Source organism: Eleutherodactylus coqui, chromosome 2 (assembly GCF_035609145.1).
Source record: "Eleutherodactylus coqui strain aEleCoq1 chromosome 2, aEleCoq1.hap1, whole genome shotgun sequence".
Lineage (NCBI taxonomy): Eukaryota > Metazoa > Chordata > Amphibia > Anura > Eleutherodactylidae > Eleutherodactylus > Eleutherodactylus coqui.
In genome coordinates this window covers 286,005,570-286,022,676 of record NC_089838.1, presented here as the reverse complement: position 1 = coordinate 286,022,676, position 17,107 = coordinate 286,005,570, and the positions used below count along the sequence as shown (strand labels likewise).

Sequence of the window (17,107 nt, the reverse complement as noted above, 5' to 3'; positions counted from 1 at the left end):
TGCTCTTGCAGACTCGTTTCTGATTGGCCATCTAGTAGTTCTACGTCTTTACGACCGCGCCAGCTACAGGGCAAGTGTGCAAAGGGCAGATCTTCATAGTCTCCTCAGGTTGCCTGTGCTACATCTTGAGTCTCTAGTTGTCAGTGCTAAGAGAACATCATATATCTGGTAGTACTTGACGCCAGAGTCTGGTTATTCCAGTCATGTATTTGGTTGGATGGGTGCTGGTGATATTAGGTAAGCGCAGTGATACGGCGCTCTTCTAGTAACCCTGGATAGAACCGCTCCGCAGGATTGTTTAGATGCAATTAAAGGCGTTAATTCCCTTTCCCAAGAGGAATTCAAACATGTAGCTACATTTCACACTTTGTACAAGCTTGAAAGAGGACTGCTAAGTTCGAAACCTCGCTACAACATGTTGGCATTCATGATGCTGCTGCGAAACGGAATAATTGCATTTAATTGCATCTATCAAAATCCCGGGATGCCATTTTATCTGGAGTTAGTAGTTTTTTTTCAATAGCTGGGCAGTAGAGAGGAACACAGGCGGAAAAATAGCAGCAGATGGGTGCAATTAATGTGTTTTAGATTTGTATGCAGTGTTGGGCTACACATGTGGTTATATTACGATGTTCTTTCTCCATCAGCCACCGTCATCATGTGTTACATGACCAAAATGTGGACAAAAGAACTTGTATCCCCATGAACCATCTGTGGCCCAACCAAGCTCCATATACAGTGTGCAACAGCTCCCTCTCAGAGTATGGAGTATTGGGTAAGTCTGTGGTATAATACTGAGGGAATCCAAACTCTCAAGGTTGTAGGTTCTTAGTAGTGATGAGCGAGCATACTCTCTAAGGGCAATTGCTCGAGCGAGCATTGCCCTTAGCGAGTACCTGCCCGCTCGAGAGAAAAGGTTCGGCTGCCAGCGGCCGGCAGGGAGAGCAGGGAGGAACGGAGGGGAGATCTCTCTCTCCCCCCCGCTCCCCCATGCTGACTGCTGCAACTCACCTGTCACCCGTGCCAGCAGCCGAACCTTTGCTCCCGAGCGGGCAGGTATTCACTAAGGGCAATGCTCGCTCGAGCAATTTCCCTTAGCGAGTATGCTCGCTCATCTCTAGTTCTTAGTTCTTATAGGGTGGTCCACAGAAAAGTAGCCTATCTCTGATCCCAGCACCACACTCTTCGAATGTGTCCTCAGTATCTGGTTCCACACAGTGTCCTAGTAGTAGGGACTCTCGCAAAAAGATATATGCTGAGGGACATGCTGCAAGAACAGAGGTGTTTAGAACTGGACAGCCCTATAATAAACACATTAAGTATTGCGTTGCAGTGGGTAATGTTCATTTTTCCTCTCAGGTAAAATTACACTTTTTGTCTCTTCCAGGATTCGAACTCGGGTTTGCAATGGCCAGCCCCAATGCACTGGTCCTCTGGGAAGCCCAGTTCGGAGATTTTCACAACACCGCTCAGTGTATCATTGATCAGTTTATCTGCCCAGGGCAGGCTAAGTGGGTGCGACAGAATGGAATAGTCCTGTTACTACCCCATGGCATGGAGGGCATGGTAAGAGAGCAATAAGGTCCAGGTTTAGCTAAGTTAAGGAATGTGTGCTTTGTGAAAAACAGCTAGCAGCATAATAGCTGTGTATAGCGAGAATCGTGAATATAGGAACTCGCGGCTGCTGCTCTTCTCGGTCATTGTATGCAGCTATTCTGGTTCTGTAAGCTTAGATTTCATTAGATGCCAGAGGATAATCCTGATTACTAGACCGGACGCAGTAATATAGTTCTCATCTCTGGAACACTTACACACCACCTTATAGTTCTTTAATTATCTGTAGCATGTCTACATTTCTGACTGAGACCTCCAGCACCCTAATGCACATATAATTACAATTTTGGCCCAAGCAGTGCCCCTATGCAGCGTATATTTAACAGGGTCTTCCAGGAGCAAACTATTGATGACGTATCCTCAGGATGGGTCAACAGTAGTTGATCAGTAGGGGTCCGCTGCTCGAGATCCCTGACGATCAGCTGATTGAAGTGACAGTGGTGTTTGGGTGAGCACTGCTGTCAGTTCAGACCATACCAGGCACAGCGCCATACATTGCATAGTGGCTGTGCCTGCTATTGCAGCTTACTTCCATTCAGTTGAGTAGCACTGAGCTGTTCTCAGCCATGTGACCAATGAATGTGATGCCACAAGCTTGAGTAGAGGCCACAACGCTAACCTTAGCGCCGCATCCTCTTCAGTTGGACAAACGGCCAGGATCCAAATGGTAAAACCCCACTTATCATCCATTGATGACCTGTCCTGAGGATAGGGTTGTCAGTAGTTTAGTCTCCTAAAACCTCTTTAACTTATCCCCCTATCCACCAGATAAGTGAGAAATGTCTGTCGGAAATTACCAAGCGCTGTCCTCTGCTATCTTTGGCAGTCCTTTAGCGATGACGGCAGTATACTGTATCATCGCTACATTCATATAGGGTGAAACGGGATTCCTGTTCAGTGGGAGTCCCAATAGTCAGATCCCCGCTGATCATGTATGTGTAGGAAGCAGAGGTTGGTGCACAGGTAGGATCCACTCCTCATAACACTAGTAATAGAAAAACCCAACACTTCTAAGTTGTCGGCTCAAAAGAAATATGATTTATTGAAGACAATCCACAGAAAGTGTACATTTTGGTCGGCTCATGGACCTTTTTCAAACTATTGGATTGCAGGTATATCGCAGAAGCTGTGTAAATAGCACAAAGTATTGTGACCGCTGTCGCTGAGGAGGAGTATCTATTTCTCAGTGACAGTCGTCGCCATACTTTATGGTGTTTGCACAGCTTCTATGATACGTGTCCTTTTCTACCTCCAATCTGTTTGAAAAAGGTCCATTATAGAATGTGCAGTTTCTATGGAATTTCCTTCAATTAAATCCTATCCTTTTGAACAGAAAATTTGCAAGTGCCAGGTTACTTCTATTACTGCAACTACTCTGATAAGACACTAGGGGGGAGGGGGGGTAAGTTAATATCTTGGGATAGCCTCTTTACATGTTACATGTAGTTTGGATTAGTTTTGCTTGGTGTGCCCTATGGAGGTCATATTGTATATATCTGTTTGTACATTAGGGTCCTGAACATTCCTCTGCGAGACCCGAACGCTTCCTGCAGATGTGCAATGATGACCCAGATGTGTGGCCTGTAAGTCATCCTCTTATCTCGTTCACTTTTCTTTAGGTCTGATTTTCTGCATAGCTTTATTCCCATTACATTGATTCCCAGCAGGAAAGAGGGTTTTAAGGGAGCATTTCCTCACTGAATGGAGGAGATGTCCAGTTGGATTATCCCGTACGAGTTCTGTCCGATTGCGATATAGATGGAGCTCGTACGGGGAAATAACACATTGATCTAAATTCGTTAACTTACAGAGTGATTTTCTTCTGCTGCATCGTTAGTGCGAGGTCAACAAAATCACAGCATGTCCTATTTTTGGGTGATATCACATTGCACTCCAATGTAGATGCGATTTTCATGTGAATGCAATGTGATTTCCCCCCCCATTGAAACAACATGCAATTTTGTTAAGCAATTCGATGTGTTTTTTTCACAATACGCATCGCATTTGCAGGCAAAATCGCAGGTTTGCAAATACAATATTGAGTTTCTCGGACAGATTTTGTGCTCGCCCTTGTAAATACGGACTAAGTTCCTCTTTAATCAAAACCTCCCATTCCTATATCCCAAGTCTTTTCCCGAGCTGCACCAGTTCTCTGGAATGCGCTTCCCCAGACAATCGGGTTAATCCCCAATATCCACATTTTTAAGCGTGCCCTAAAAACACATCTCTTTCCGGAGGCCTATCACATTCCCTAATCTAAATCTTTCCCATTTACCCCTCTTGTATGTTTTCTTTCAGAACCTGATCACAGTATCCTCCATACACCCTAATGTGCTTCATAGTTGTACTCACCGATAGCAGCTCATACATCTTTATGTATGCTACCCTATCTATATAAAAGATGACCAGACCATTGCACAGAGCAAGCACTTGTACCTCCTGTGTCACCCCTCATAGATTGTAAGCTCTTGGAAGCAGGGCCCTCACTCCTATTGTTCCAACACTATTGTATGTAATGGAGGACTTTGTACATGTTTCTTCTGATGTGTAAAGTCCTGCAGAATATGTTGGCGCCATATAAATATAGATTATTAGTGCAATATAACAATTAGGTGGAAGTCATTTAACAAATTGACGTATACTGCTGTGCGGAGAAGCACCGGATCCTGTACCCATCATGAGGGGAGTGGGTAGAGCTGCTTTGCTGGAGTGATATGATCTTTTTTTCCTTTTCTTTTCTTAACAGAAAATTTCTGAAGACTTTGCTGTTCGCCAGCTCTATGACTGTAACTGGATCGTTGTCAATTGCTCCACTCCAGGCAACTTCTTCCATGTGCTCCGCAGACAGATCCTGCTACCCTTCCGCAAACCGGTATGTATACTTTTGGAAACATTTTTGCTACAATGAACTTTTAATGCATTTATTGAGTTGTCTCATCAAAGCAACCTGCACATATACCCTATGTACATCATATGGACATCAGAATGGGGGTGCCCTACTTGGGACCTTCCATTATAAGCAACAGCAGAGAGCTGCTAAGTAGTTCTGGCAAACTGTCACTTAGTCCTCTATTGATTTGAATAGGTGCCATATGATACTACAGCGTTTCATGGCGATTACACCGGGTTGCTGGTGGTTCCTTATGTCAGACCGACAGTGATCATCTGAACACTAAGCGTTTTGTTTTATAAAGGGGATGTTTTTTAGAAGTCCAAAATTTTGGACACACTTATTCTACGTCTTTAAAAGGGTTTTGTGACATTTAAAAATTTGACAGAGAACAGAAGAGTGTACAAAAGAAATAAAAATATTACTCGCCACTCCAGTGTCACCACTCCGGTCTCAGATGCTCCTGCAGCACTCATGGTGTTCATCATTCATGTGACCGCTGCAGCCAGTCACACATATCCACGAATGATCACGGACCCCACTGATTGGCTGCAGGAGCATCCAGGTTCGGAGCTGTGGGACATTTAAAAGATGAGTAATGTATATTTTTTTTCCTGTTACCCACTTGTTTGCTCTCTGGACATTTATGAAGTCTTAGAAAACCCCCTTAGTGCATGTTCACATTTTTCAGCAGTGCTGTGGATTTTCTGCATATTTCACCGCCTCATTTGAAGGGTTGAAATCCACTGTGAAAAACTTCAGCATAAACTGACATGTTGTAAATATAAAATCCACAGCACAGATTTTCTCCGCAGTATGTGGATGAGATGTCTTGAAATCAGATCTGCAATTCTTATAGTGTAAATACTGTGGATTTTCTTTTGCGTTTCTGACCAGCGTGAACATATCTTTAAGTGCAATGTAAATTAGTAAAATGTGGAGGTGACCTAAAAGTCCCGTGAAGAATAAAATCATAGCAAATTGTAGAGCTGGAAGGGACCTCCAGGGTCATCGGGTCCAACCCCCTGCTCACTGCAGGATTTACTAAATCATCCCAGACAGATGTCTGTCCAGCCTCTGTTTGAGCATTTCCATTGAAGGAGAACTCACCACCTCCCGTGGTAAACTGTTCCACTCATTGATCACCCTCACTGTCAGAAAGTTTTTCCTAATATCTAATTTGTTTCTTCTCCCTTTCAGTTTCATTCCATTTAGCGTTGCTCATCTTTATCAGACAGGCAATAAAATCGTCCCAATTTTTGCTAAATCGTATCTAGTTTGTCCGAACTGATTTTTGGCTTAAATTGCGGGAAAATAGAATTTTCTATAATGCTTTCCGCAGAGGTTAACATGCAGCCAATCAGCAGTCAGGGCGCCTCGCTGATGGCAGCAAACGTGTCCTCCATCTTGCATCTGGGCAGCAGCTTCATTAAACACCTGAATCACATGAGCTAGCCATATATAACATAGGCACAGTGTGATCAGCGACCATTTTACAGTTGAGCGCAGGACAGAGAAGCTGCATCACATTTACATGCCTAAATCATCCGTGCGGACCATCCGCAGTACAGAGGAGAGAAAAAGAAAGCAGGCACACACGGTTGCCGCTGCTGCCAGGGTCGGATTCCGCATGTGAAATCTAACCCGCAGACAGCCACAACCAAACAGGGAAACCACAAATACACGTAGTGTGTGTCAGCAGCCTCAGACGTCGTTCAAATTTGCCAGTCCGGCCACAACTTATTATTTGCAGGCCATGCACTGCTAGCAGTGGTTTTCTGCACATTACAAGATTAGCTGACAAGTTGCATAAAACTACACAAAAAAGTAAACAAACCAAAAACCCCCTAAAAATATAAATAAATAAAAATGAAACATGAAAGTAAGCAAGAGGTAAGGGACGTGTAATAGGTGGAGGTGGTAGAGGATGGGCCAAGTTGTCACTTCAAGCGGCTCCCACTGAAGCAACAGCTGCACGTTCTGCAAGTGGCCAGGCAAGCCAACTGCCATTCCTTACAATTTGGTCTGCCCATTAGTTAGATCCACTGCATGCAGAACAGATCATAGCGTGGATGACAAAGCATGCCTCAAGTGCCACCACCTTCTCTTCCTCCCAGTCGCAGGCACACGGCAGTCAGTATGTACCACTAACAGCTATTCTACATGGATGGTGGGACCATTCTTAGGCCATCACCCTTATGCACTTTGGGGCATATGAGGGCTTTTATGCTACAGTGTTTGCAGAAGGACCGTCTCATAGCCCACATTAAAATATCAGATCCTTACTTATTTCCTCATCTCATTTCATTATTGTTCACTATTGTGTTCTGATTTGCCTTTAATCTCTTCCTCACAGCTAATCATCTTCACTCCAAAGTCTCTTCTACGTCACCCTGAAGCCAGGTCAAGTTTCGATGACATGCTGTCAGGTAAGGGCGATTGCCATAGATTTTAAACTTTTTGTCTGATACACGCAGTTCCCAACTCTGCGACCCTTACCTATCAATAGAACAGGGGTCCGGTGTCTGCCATGCTCTCCATAGACTCCAGTGGACATGTGGCATGTGTGGTCCATTTAGGTCTATGGGAATTACAAGAAGTCACTAGATTGCCTTTCTTCTGATATTTGAGAGTCTCAAAGGTGGGACTCATACATATCAGGTAATTCTGAAATACCTTGTGGATACGCCATAAATGTTTATGCTGGGAATACCTAGTCAGATATAAATTTTCTTTACCCTCTGACATATTGTAGATACTATCTGATCATCGCTTTTTGTTATAATGGATACTAGTCACCCTTATGTTGTTCTAGGCACACACTTTAAAAGAATCATCCCAGATGCTGGGCCTGCGTCCGAGAACCCTGCTGGAGTGAAGCGCTTAATCTTCTGTACTGGAAAAGTGTACTATGACCTGACCAAAGAACGCAGCACCCGAGGAATGGAAGCTGATGTGGCAATCACTCGTGTGGAGCAGGTAGGAGGGGGACAATATAGTATAACTCCTGTGTATCTCAAGCATCCAGCATATCTTTGATGTTTATTTGAACGATGTGCAAAGCCTGACATGTTAGAGGCTAGAATGACTGTTCCCCTAAATCCAATATGGTTTTCTCTCATGTCTCTAGCTGTCTCCATTCCCATTTGACCTTCTGGAGAAAGAAGTGAATAAGTACCCCAACGCAGAGATTGCTTGGTGCCAAGAGGAACACAAAAACCAGGGTTATTACGATTATGTGAAGCCAAGATTACGCACCACAATATACCGCACTAAACCTGTCTGGTGAGTAGGAGCCACAAGTGGCTACATCCGTCATGGCTATTCACTTTCTTTACTGGAATTTGTTCTACTAGAACATTGTATTCACTAGTCCTCCTATCTAATATGTCCCATCTTTGTTAAAGGGGTTGTACCAAGATTGAAAGTTATGTCCTATCGATAGGATAGGGGATAACTTGCTGATTGGTGGAGGTGTTGCCACTGAGACCCACGCCGATCTCAAGATCGAATGTCCCGTGGTCGCCATCTTCCTCGCTGCAGGGTTACTGCATCCTCTGAAGTGAGGAGGAGACTGAATGGAGCGTTGGTCGTGCAATCGCACCAGCACCCACTCAGGTATTTCCATCCGCTCCGTTGAAATGAATGGAGTACGTACTGCACATGCTAGACCATTGCTCCCTTCATGCTGACAGCAGAATAGGACACGAGAGTCGCGTTCTGGAGATCGGTGGGTGTCTCGGCAAGTTAGCCCCTTTGTGTGGATAGGGTATAACTTGCAGTCTTGGTACAATCCCTTTAACTTTCCATACCACTGCTTTATTGTTCCACATCTAGTACTGTATGGTTATATAAGTAACACTCTATTCAGAATTTGTTTTACTCTACATTCAGTGTATATGGCAAGAAAATCCCTCATCAGCCAAGTCATATAGAATAGCATAGGCGCTAGCATAGCATCCTACAAATGCCCACTGATAGAAGGGCACATGACATCACCCTGTCCATTAGCACCACCTATGCCGTGTCAGTTTCCTTCCGGGATGTAGGTACGAATAAGCAGGAAACTGTTGCAGAGCATGGCAGGCGCTGAGGGACGGGATTGTGTGATGTGCCCCATCTTGTGTAGGACAGGGTGGCTGCACCGTTCTGCCAGCAGACTTTCATGGTGAAGGGGCTTAGGAAAGTTGGTGAAATATAGTGTCTTGTACTTATTGTATATAAGGTGGCCAACCCCTTTTAGAGGGGTTCTCATGAGCATAGGTCATCAACAGCTGATCGTCAGGCCCGCTGTCAGTGTGGAAGCCAGTAGTGCTGTTAACATTGCAGCAGCCAGGTTTGGTAATGCAGGCGGAGCTCCTATTGAATTTAGTGGGAGCTTTTCCTAAAGTGTTAAGCCAAGTCTCTGCAGCACAGACAGTGCTATCTGCTTCCAGCGCTGTCCTCACTAACAGCAGGCCCGCCGATCAGCTGATTGGTGAATAATAATAATAGTAATAATTTTTATATAGCGCCAAACATATTCTGAGCGGCAGACTCCCACTGATCAGCTATGGATGACCTATCCTGAGTATAGGTCATTGTTAGTAAAAGTCCCAGAGAACCCCTCTAATTCATTTTCTCAATTGGAAATATACTCCACCTTCAGACTCCCCATTGACTCCCTTTCGGTGTGGCAAGAGAGCGTTGCTTCCTGTCAGAGACTCTTATTCTAGTACAACTTTCCTTCCTGTCCCGCAGGTACGCCGGCCGAGAACCCGCAGCAGCCCCAGCCACCGGCAATAAGAAGACCCACATGACAGAACTGAAGCGATTCCTGGATACGGCTTTCAATCTGGATGCATACAAGGGCCTCTCCTAGAGCAGCACACATTTCCTCCCTCCTTCTGCACTCCCCATCTTCCATCCATACACTCACTGGGGGCTTCCTCTCCTCTGCGTGTTTTTGCTTTTTATCTAGCCAGAGAAACGTTACAGCCGGCAGCTCATTGCTGCCATGCAACCACTCACCATTAAATGGTCTTAATGGGGTAAAATGAACAGGAGTTTAGTTTCTTACAAAGGGAGAAAATATGGAGGTCTGGCTGAATATATATTGTGTATATGGATACGATGTGTACAGGGGGCGCTCATGCTATTATGTAAACATGAGAACGATGGAATAATTACTGTGTATTACTCGTTTAATCCTAACACATGAAGTCCCATACACCAGGGACGCGGTTTGGGCGGTCATGCAATATTTTTTAACGCCACATTTTATATAAGTAAATACGTTTTATCCCCCCTTCTATGGTAAACCCCTTGTAATCCGATATCAACGCAGCTTCTTCCTGTGTTTCACAACTGGCTGTTAAAGGGGTTGCACACTAACCCGCAATACCCAAACTGCTGCATATCACCTGCATATGAACATAATGGTGATGTGGGCGCTGCCTGAGAGACCTGCAATGGAGGTAAATGGGGAGCCCTATTAACGGTCTACAATGGAGGGTTTACACACATAAAACCAACACTGGAGTTTTTGAGCTAAAGCCAAAAGTGGATTCAAAGGGAATGGGAAATGTAAAGGACGTCCGCTTCCTGCTGCATCCACTGGTTTTGGCACAAAAAACTGCATCAAAAATGCTTTCTTTGAAACCACCTAAAGAGACAGGCAGTATATCTGTTAGAGGGGACTCGTCATCACCTGCATACTAAACAAAGCATGCTACTAGAATACATCAGTTGTCCACTTTCGAAAACTTAGTTTGTTATGGTCCCTCATAAAAGTATAACTGCACAAACAATGTTTATAAATTTCCTTTGCAGCATGCCGGACCATCTCTGCTGGCTGGAGGTTCTCCAATAAACCCGCCCCTCCATGGAGTGATATTATTAATTCATGATCAGTGCATGGACATGCTGAATCTGTCCACTAAAGGGACAGATGATCTGTTCTTGCAGCTCTTCATAACATCCAGTATACCATCCCCATCATAGCAGCAGAAAGGGGCGGGTTTATTGGAGAACCTCCAGCCAGCAGAGACGGTCCAGCTCCTCTGTATGCATCATTTGGGAAATTTATAAATGCGGTTTGTGCAGGTTTGATTTTGTGGGAACCATAACAAACTAAGGCTGCTTTCATACCTGAGTCAGGGTCAGTTCAGGGGTTGCATCTCTCAGATCCGTTTTTGGAGGAAACTGAAATAAAACGGGTCTGTTGTTTTCCCTATCGATTGCAGTAGAGTTTCAAAAAAATGGAAAGGCTTCCGATTATTTCCATCCCTCCTGTCAGGTTTCTGGATTTTTTTTTTACCCTTCGGAGTAATAATGCTGCAAATTGCGTAATTTTCCCGTCCAAAAACACCAGAAATCTAACCGAAGCGAACTGAAGCCTTTCTATTTTTTCAGTTCTTTTGAAACCCCATTGAAATCAGTAGAGACAAAGACTGTTTGATTTCACTTTCTTCTCTCCAGACATGGAGCAGAGAGACGGAAACCCCGAACAGAGTCCTACAAGTGTTGGAAACGGATGTGGGTCTAGTGCTGTGCTTGGTTTATTATGCAGGGAAGTCATGACTGGTTCCCTTTAATTAACAGAACCCAAAAATGGCGAGACGGTCCTGCCCGGCCCCCCGGACACCTGCTGCCCGCTCTGTTTATTGACTGGGAAGAGTCTGCAGATTTTTCTCTCTCTTGTTAAGAAAGAACACCTGGAGACACGTTGCAGACACGTTCTTCATGTCGTCGTAGGTGTTAGAGCGCTCTCTGGAGAGACGAACGTGACAGCTTGTATAGTGAGCTGCTCATTGTGTACAGCACTACACCGGGTATATGTTTAAGCAGACTGCTGCACATTACTCAGACGGCGTTTATCTTTTATTTAGGAAGAATCGGGGGGAATTATTATACTTCCTGCTGTCTTCTTAAAGGAAAACTCCTAATATCTATATTTAAAGCGACTCTGTGGGTCTGGATAAACAAAGATGGCCGCATCAGCTTCTCTTGACTGCCTGTTGCACCCTGTTCACTAGTAAGCATCATTAGTCTAAGAGACTGCATGTTGCTCTGATTGGCCAGTGCTCATGTGAGCAGCAGTAACCAATCAGAGCAGCATGTAGTGTCGTAGGGCGCTTTTACATTGATTCTCGCTGCCTGCGAATGAACGGCGAATGATGATTCATTCGCTTATCTTCAGTTTCTTCATGCATAAAAATCAATGACAATTTGCCCGTTTACCAGGCGGTTGTTCATTCATGAACGACTGCTTGTTCACTGTGAATGGGGATGAGCGGCTAGAGCGATCTCCGGACCGCTCTGCCTCCAATCCCTGAGTGACCCTCACTCCCATGTGAGAGAGCAGCAGCGACTATCGCCGTGTGAAAGGGTTCTTAGCCTACCGATGTATACTAATACAGAGTGCATCAGGTAGTCGCTGAGCCCGTGTGGCTGTCTGTTTGTCCAGAACTGGAGGGTTGCTTTTAAAGGGGGTTTGTGAGTAGGGAAAAAAAAATGAAAACTGCTCAAGAGTATTGCACAAACCTAAAAGACAATAACTCTTGCTGCTTCTGCATCAGCAGTGCCTACCCCCCCCCCCCCCCCCCCTGCTGCTGCAGCAATGACATCCCTATGCAGTCACAAGTGACTGCTGCAGCTAATCACCCCTCATGGAGTCTGCAATTGGCAGTAGCCCTCACATGTCCCTGGTGTTGGTGGTGTCATTGCTACAACAGGAGGTGGAGAGCAGTGGGGCACCATTGAAAAAGAGGTGGCTGGAGTTATGTTTATACAACATTCACAGCTATTCTACTATTCCTTTTTTCTGTGTGGATGATTCCTTTTAAGCCTTAAAGCGGTTGTTACACGTCTAGCTGTTTTGCTGAAGGAAGCAGACAGCGCTGTACATTGCCAAGTGGCCAGAGTCGGTACTGCAGGCTGACTCCTATTGAAGTGAATAGGACTAAGCCTGCAGTACTAACTTGGGCCACTTTTAAATGTACAGAGCTGTGTGCTAGAGGTGCAACAAACCCTTTTAAAGGGGTTGTCCCGAGTTTTTTTTCTAGCAACAGCGCCACACCTGTCAAAGGACCATTTCTGGTATTGCAGCTCTTCCTGATTCAACTGAATGGGGATAATTGCTATAGCAGACACAGGTAAGGGACAGGGTGCGGGGACTGTTTCTATGAGGGTACCCTTTTCCTAATCCTGTACGACCCCTTCTGATAAGGTTTTAAAATGCTTAATTATTTCTTACTGTGTAAAGTTAGCAGCATTTGGAGTTAAGAAAAACTTCTCTGCCTGCGGACCGGCATCTCAGGATGGGGGACCTCAAGTGGCTGCTTTAGGTTTCCTGAAAGATTCTGTTTGGTTAATATTCTGCCTAGGGTCCTCTTGACACTCAGGTACTGCTAGAACACACTGCCAGGAAGTGTTATCTTGGGGACGCAGGTAAAGAAGCTATCACAGCTGTCTTTCAAGTGATGATAACTTAGCACAAGAGTGAGAGGTTTAGGTCATTTGGGGATTTTAAATCAATAAAGGGGTGTTCCTACAGATTTTGGTAGTTCTCCTTTCTGGCTGTGGCATTAGTAACCTACTTTTAAGCTATGCGCATGATTGGCTGTTCTGCAGTAATCCCCCGTTACTCCTCCTGTCCAGAACCACAATAACATGTAAGCTTGTGTTTTGCAGAAACGAGTGAGCCTTTGTAATAAACATGAAAACACACAGATATTAAAAACACCCAGCATCCTTTGCAACATTTTACAGCTTCATTTTCCGCAATGAGGCAAAGATGTTCTTTCGGTTGGATTGAAACTATTAACACATTGTAGTTGCATGTGCCAAATTCTGACACACGGCGGAGAGAGAGGGCAGTGATTGTCGGAACCCAATGGGAGACTCCATCCTGAAGAGGCCACCGACACAAAGCAATCTTATTTATTTTGTTAAAATAAACAGAAATCTGTATACCGCCTGTGTTGTGGGACGTCTTTAAGGAGCGCCTATACGCTAGATTGTGGGAACGGACCAAAATGACTACTAGCCAACACCATGTTTCCTTTAGTCTAAAAGGGTCCAAAGTTCTTGCAGATTCATTTCAAACTATCTACAACTGTTGGGAGTTTAGTTTTTTTTTTTTGGGGGGGGGGGGGGGAACACGACACCCTACAGATATTGTAGAATGAAACAAAATTCTTGCTGCCCTCCGCCTCCACTAGAGGACGCTCACTACTTACTCCTATACATGCAACTCAGTCCAATATAATATAATTTACCTCTGCGGCTTAAGCTGCTTTCACTGCGTTTGGGTCGCGTCGGGGTTTTCGTTTACCTGCACTGTTTTTGGAGGAGAGAAACTAAAAATAAAATAAGGGGGAAAAAATGATCCATTTTTTTTCTCCATTGATTTTTAATGGGGTTTAAAGAAAGGTTTGTTTTTTTTTTTATAAATGAGGGTAAAAATGGAGTTTTTTTTTTTTGTAAATTTCAGTTTCCCTCCTCTAATAATGGAGCAGAGAAACTGACCCCAACGCAGCTTTAAAAGCAGCCTTAGGGCTTATTCACACGTCCGTATATCAGCCGGCTTTTCACGCCAAGCCGATATACAGTGTCCCTTTCTGCAGGGGGAGGCGGCGGGACAGGCTGGGAGCAGTGCACTGAGCTCCCACCCCTCGCCACTATTTGCAATGGGAGGGGGCGGGGTGGAACCTAGCTCTGCGCCCGTCCCAACCTCCCATTCCAAACAGTGGAGAGGGGGCAGGAGCTCAGTGCACTGCTCCCAGCCTGTCCCGCCGCCTCCCCCTGCAGAAAGGGACACCGTATATCGGCTGGGCGTGAAAACCCGACCAATATACGGATGTGTGAATAAGCCCTTATACAGGGGGTTTGGAACTGTTGTTGGCTCCAACCCCTATATTAAAAAATAGAAAAAAATTAATCGGAACAGAATTTTGAACCAAAAAACAAATGGCGTTAAAAGGTGGAGATTCACGTGGACTTTTGCTGTGTTGTTTTAACCCTGTCAGCTGCTTTTTAGCTTTGCTCTAGCACGGCCCAGTTATGGTCAGTGATGTCGTTGGAAATCCATCTCCTGTCTCTTCATAAGCTTGAGATGCATTATCCATCCCTTGTGCTTTACACTACAGTTCAGCTTCCTCAGATAAAACTGGTATTTACATAAGCTGGCAAACGGGTTACAGAAAGGACAGAATTAAAAGCTACAAGCAATAAACAAGTTGTGAGAAAAAGGAAAATTTTCAGGTAGCTAACTGCACCTGAACCTCAGGGGAGAGAGAGGGAGAGGGAGAGAGAGAACGAACACGGGGGAAAGAAAAAAAAGTTCGGCAACCGGCGGGTCCCATAAAAAAAATGCTTGAGTCTTCCATTGAAGTCAATGGGGTTCGTTACTCGAATAGAGCTCTCGAATATTACAAAAAGCTCGACTCGAATAGTGAGGACCCGAGCATTTTGGTGCTCACTCATCTCTATTAGAGACCCCTATCTACTGGGCCATTGGACCTTCTTCGTTCCTCACAACTGTAGCTATTAGTTGTGACATACATTACATTAGATGTTGAAATCGCTCTGTAGTAATATTGGCCCATGTGGACAAAAAGATTCTTGTAGTTGTCCCAAATTAGATGGATGTGCTCTGTACCGCTGACAGGAAGGGTTCATCGATTCAGGCTGCTTGTGCTAAATTCAAACCCTCCCATCAGCAAGAAATCTGGACTCTTCTGACTAGGTGATGCTTTTCCACTACTCAGTGATCCAATTTGTTCTCCCTTGCCCACTGGCGTCTTGTCTGTGTGTCTCCTAGACAACAATGGCGCTGGAACGCTGATGTTATAGTCCATCCATGCTAAGGAATGACAAGTTGTGTATTAGTGGCATAGTTGGGTGCAACACACTACCAATCTAGCATTTATCACCCATGCGGGGGGTGGGGGAGGGTAAGTGAACATTCTTCAGGCAGGAATACCACTTTAAAGATTAAAGACAGCAGGTGGTCAGGACCGTGCCTCTGTCGATGTAGATACAGATAAAGGAGGTGCTGGCGGTGGTGGACACCAGGTCCCAAGTGGACATCAAAGGAGAGCATGCAAGGAGAAATTCTGGGGTGTCGGAATACCCCAGAATGAAAGTAGTGCAGACAGTAAGAAAGCTGTAATAAGGCTCCTGCACTCGGTACCAAAGAACACCATCTACACCAAGTAATAGCAATATAGAGGAACTACGTTGTAGAGAGACCTCTTATGTAATCAATGAGATATTTAATGTGATTTGATCCTATTAGAGAGGTTTCCCCACTTCCTTGTGATGATCAATATCTCATTGATTACATAAGAGGTCTCTACAATGTAGTTTCTCTATATTGCTATTACTTGGTGCAGATGGGGTTCTTTGGTACCCCAAGCACAGGAGGCTTTTTATTTCTGACTTGAAAGATTGATTGTCACCTACTTTGAGCCCTATAAATTATGCTGATGGGCTCAAAGTAGCGGACCGGCTGAGTCTGGAGATGTAAGTTTTATACTTCCTTTCCCCACTGTTCCCTCGGTGTCAGCGGTGAAAGCCGCCGTTGAATATATTGAGCCGCAAGCAAAGTAGTCTTCCCATTCCAAGCTTAGAATCGGAGGACTACAGAGCACGCCATTCAGTGCACTGCATTGGCTGATTGGAGCATTGGGGGAACAGAGGAAAAGGTAAACATAAGGCCTGTTTCACATGGGCTACAAAATCGTACAATTTTGTAGCAATGCAACATCGCTACAAAGCGCATATATGTGAAGCCCATGCTTTCCTATGGGTTCTTTCAGGCTACAAAACATCTGATGTGAAGGACCCCTTTGGACACCCTGGGCTTCACATACATGCATTGCATTGCATCGTGTGAAAGAGGCCTAACACTTACACCCCCAGACTCAGCAGGTCGGCTACTTTCAGCATATAAACTCAATGATCAAAGTAGCTGACAGATTCCCTTTAAGGCAGTAGTCACACTACATTAACCCTTTCCAATCCACTGTCTGACCTCTGAAGACATTATGATTTAAGGCTGTACAGCCCCACTGTTGGAAGACGTCCGTCGGGGTTCTCTTACTGTATATTGCCAGCCTCTCTGCTGTTGAAACCTATCCAACGTGTCACCTCATGCAGTACTGGCTTTAACCAGCATATAGCGCCATTGTATAACAGCTGAAAAAGAGTAAGCCCCCTAGGAAAACCAGGATACAAATTGGATTGGAAAGGGTTAACAATCTCTGTGAGGAACATATTATACATACATGTCTACCACTCCTAAAAGTCGGTTCATGGGGATAGGACTTAAATTTATACATTTTGCCTTTGCAGATGTTGGCAGGTATGAGTGGAAATTGTCACAGATCTTAATAGGGAACAGGTAGAGTTGCGCCTTTGTCACAAAAAAAATACTGGCCAAGGTAAAAGGGGCTGTGGTTAGGGGGTATGACTAATTACAATATATGCTTTTACCTCCATTATTCTAGCGGCTGCAACTAGTAATTGTGCCCACCCCCCCCCCCCTAAGTGGCCCCAATAGTATTAAGTCCACTAGTTATGGCTCCAATAGTAATAGTGACTCACTTGGTGGCCTCA

General features: G+C 44.8%; 1 protein-coding gene across 2 annotated transcripts in view; it reads left to right on the top strand.

Moving 5' to 3' along the window:
- The window catches only part of OGDH (oxoglutarate dehydrogenase), a 67,453-nt gene extending 53,994 nt beyond the window's left edge, over positions 1-13,459 (top strand). For both annotated transcript variants that reach the window (XM_066593157.1, XM_066593158.1), the window contains exons 16-23: positions 648-775; positions 1,388-1,566; positions 3,126-3,197; positions 4,361-4,486; positions 6,861-6,933; positions 7,320-7,483; positions 7,635-7,789; positions 9,245-13,459. In XM_066593157.1, coding sequence (XP_066449254.1) covers positions 648-775; positions 1,388-1,566; positions 3,126-3,197; positions 4,361-4,486; positions 6,861-6,933; positions 7,320-7,483; positions 7,635-7,789; positions 9,245-9,365 — 1,018 coding nt within the window. In that variant the 3' untranslated portion in view covers positions 9,366-13,459. The remainder of the gene's footprint in view (positions 1-647; positions 776-1,387; positions 1,567-3,125; positions 3,198-4,360; positions 4,487-6,860; positions 6,934-7,319; positions 7,484-7,634; positions 7,790-9,244) is intronic.
- The last annotated feature ends 3,648 nt before the right edge of the window (positions 13,460-17,107 follow it).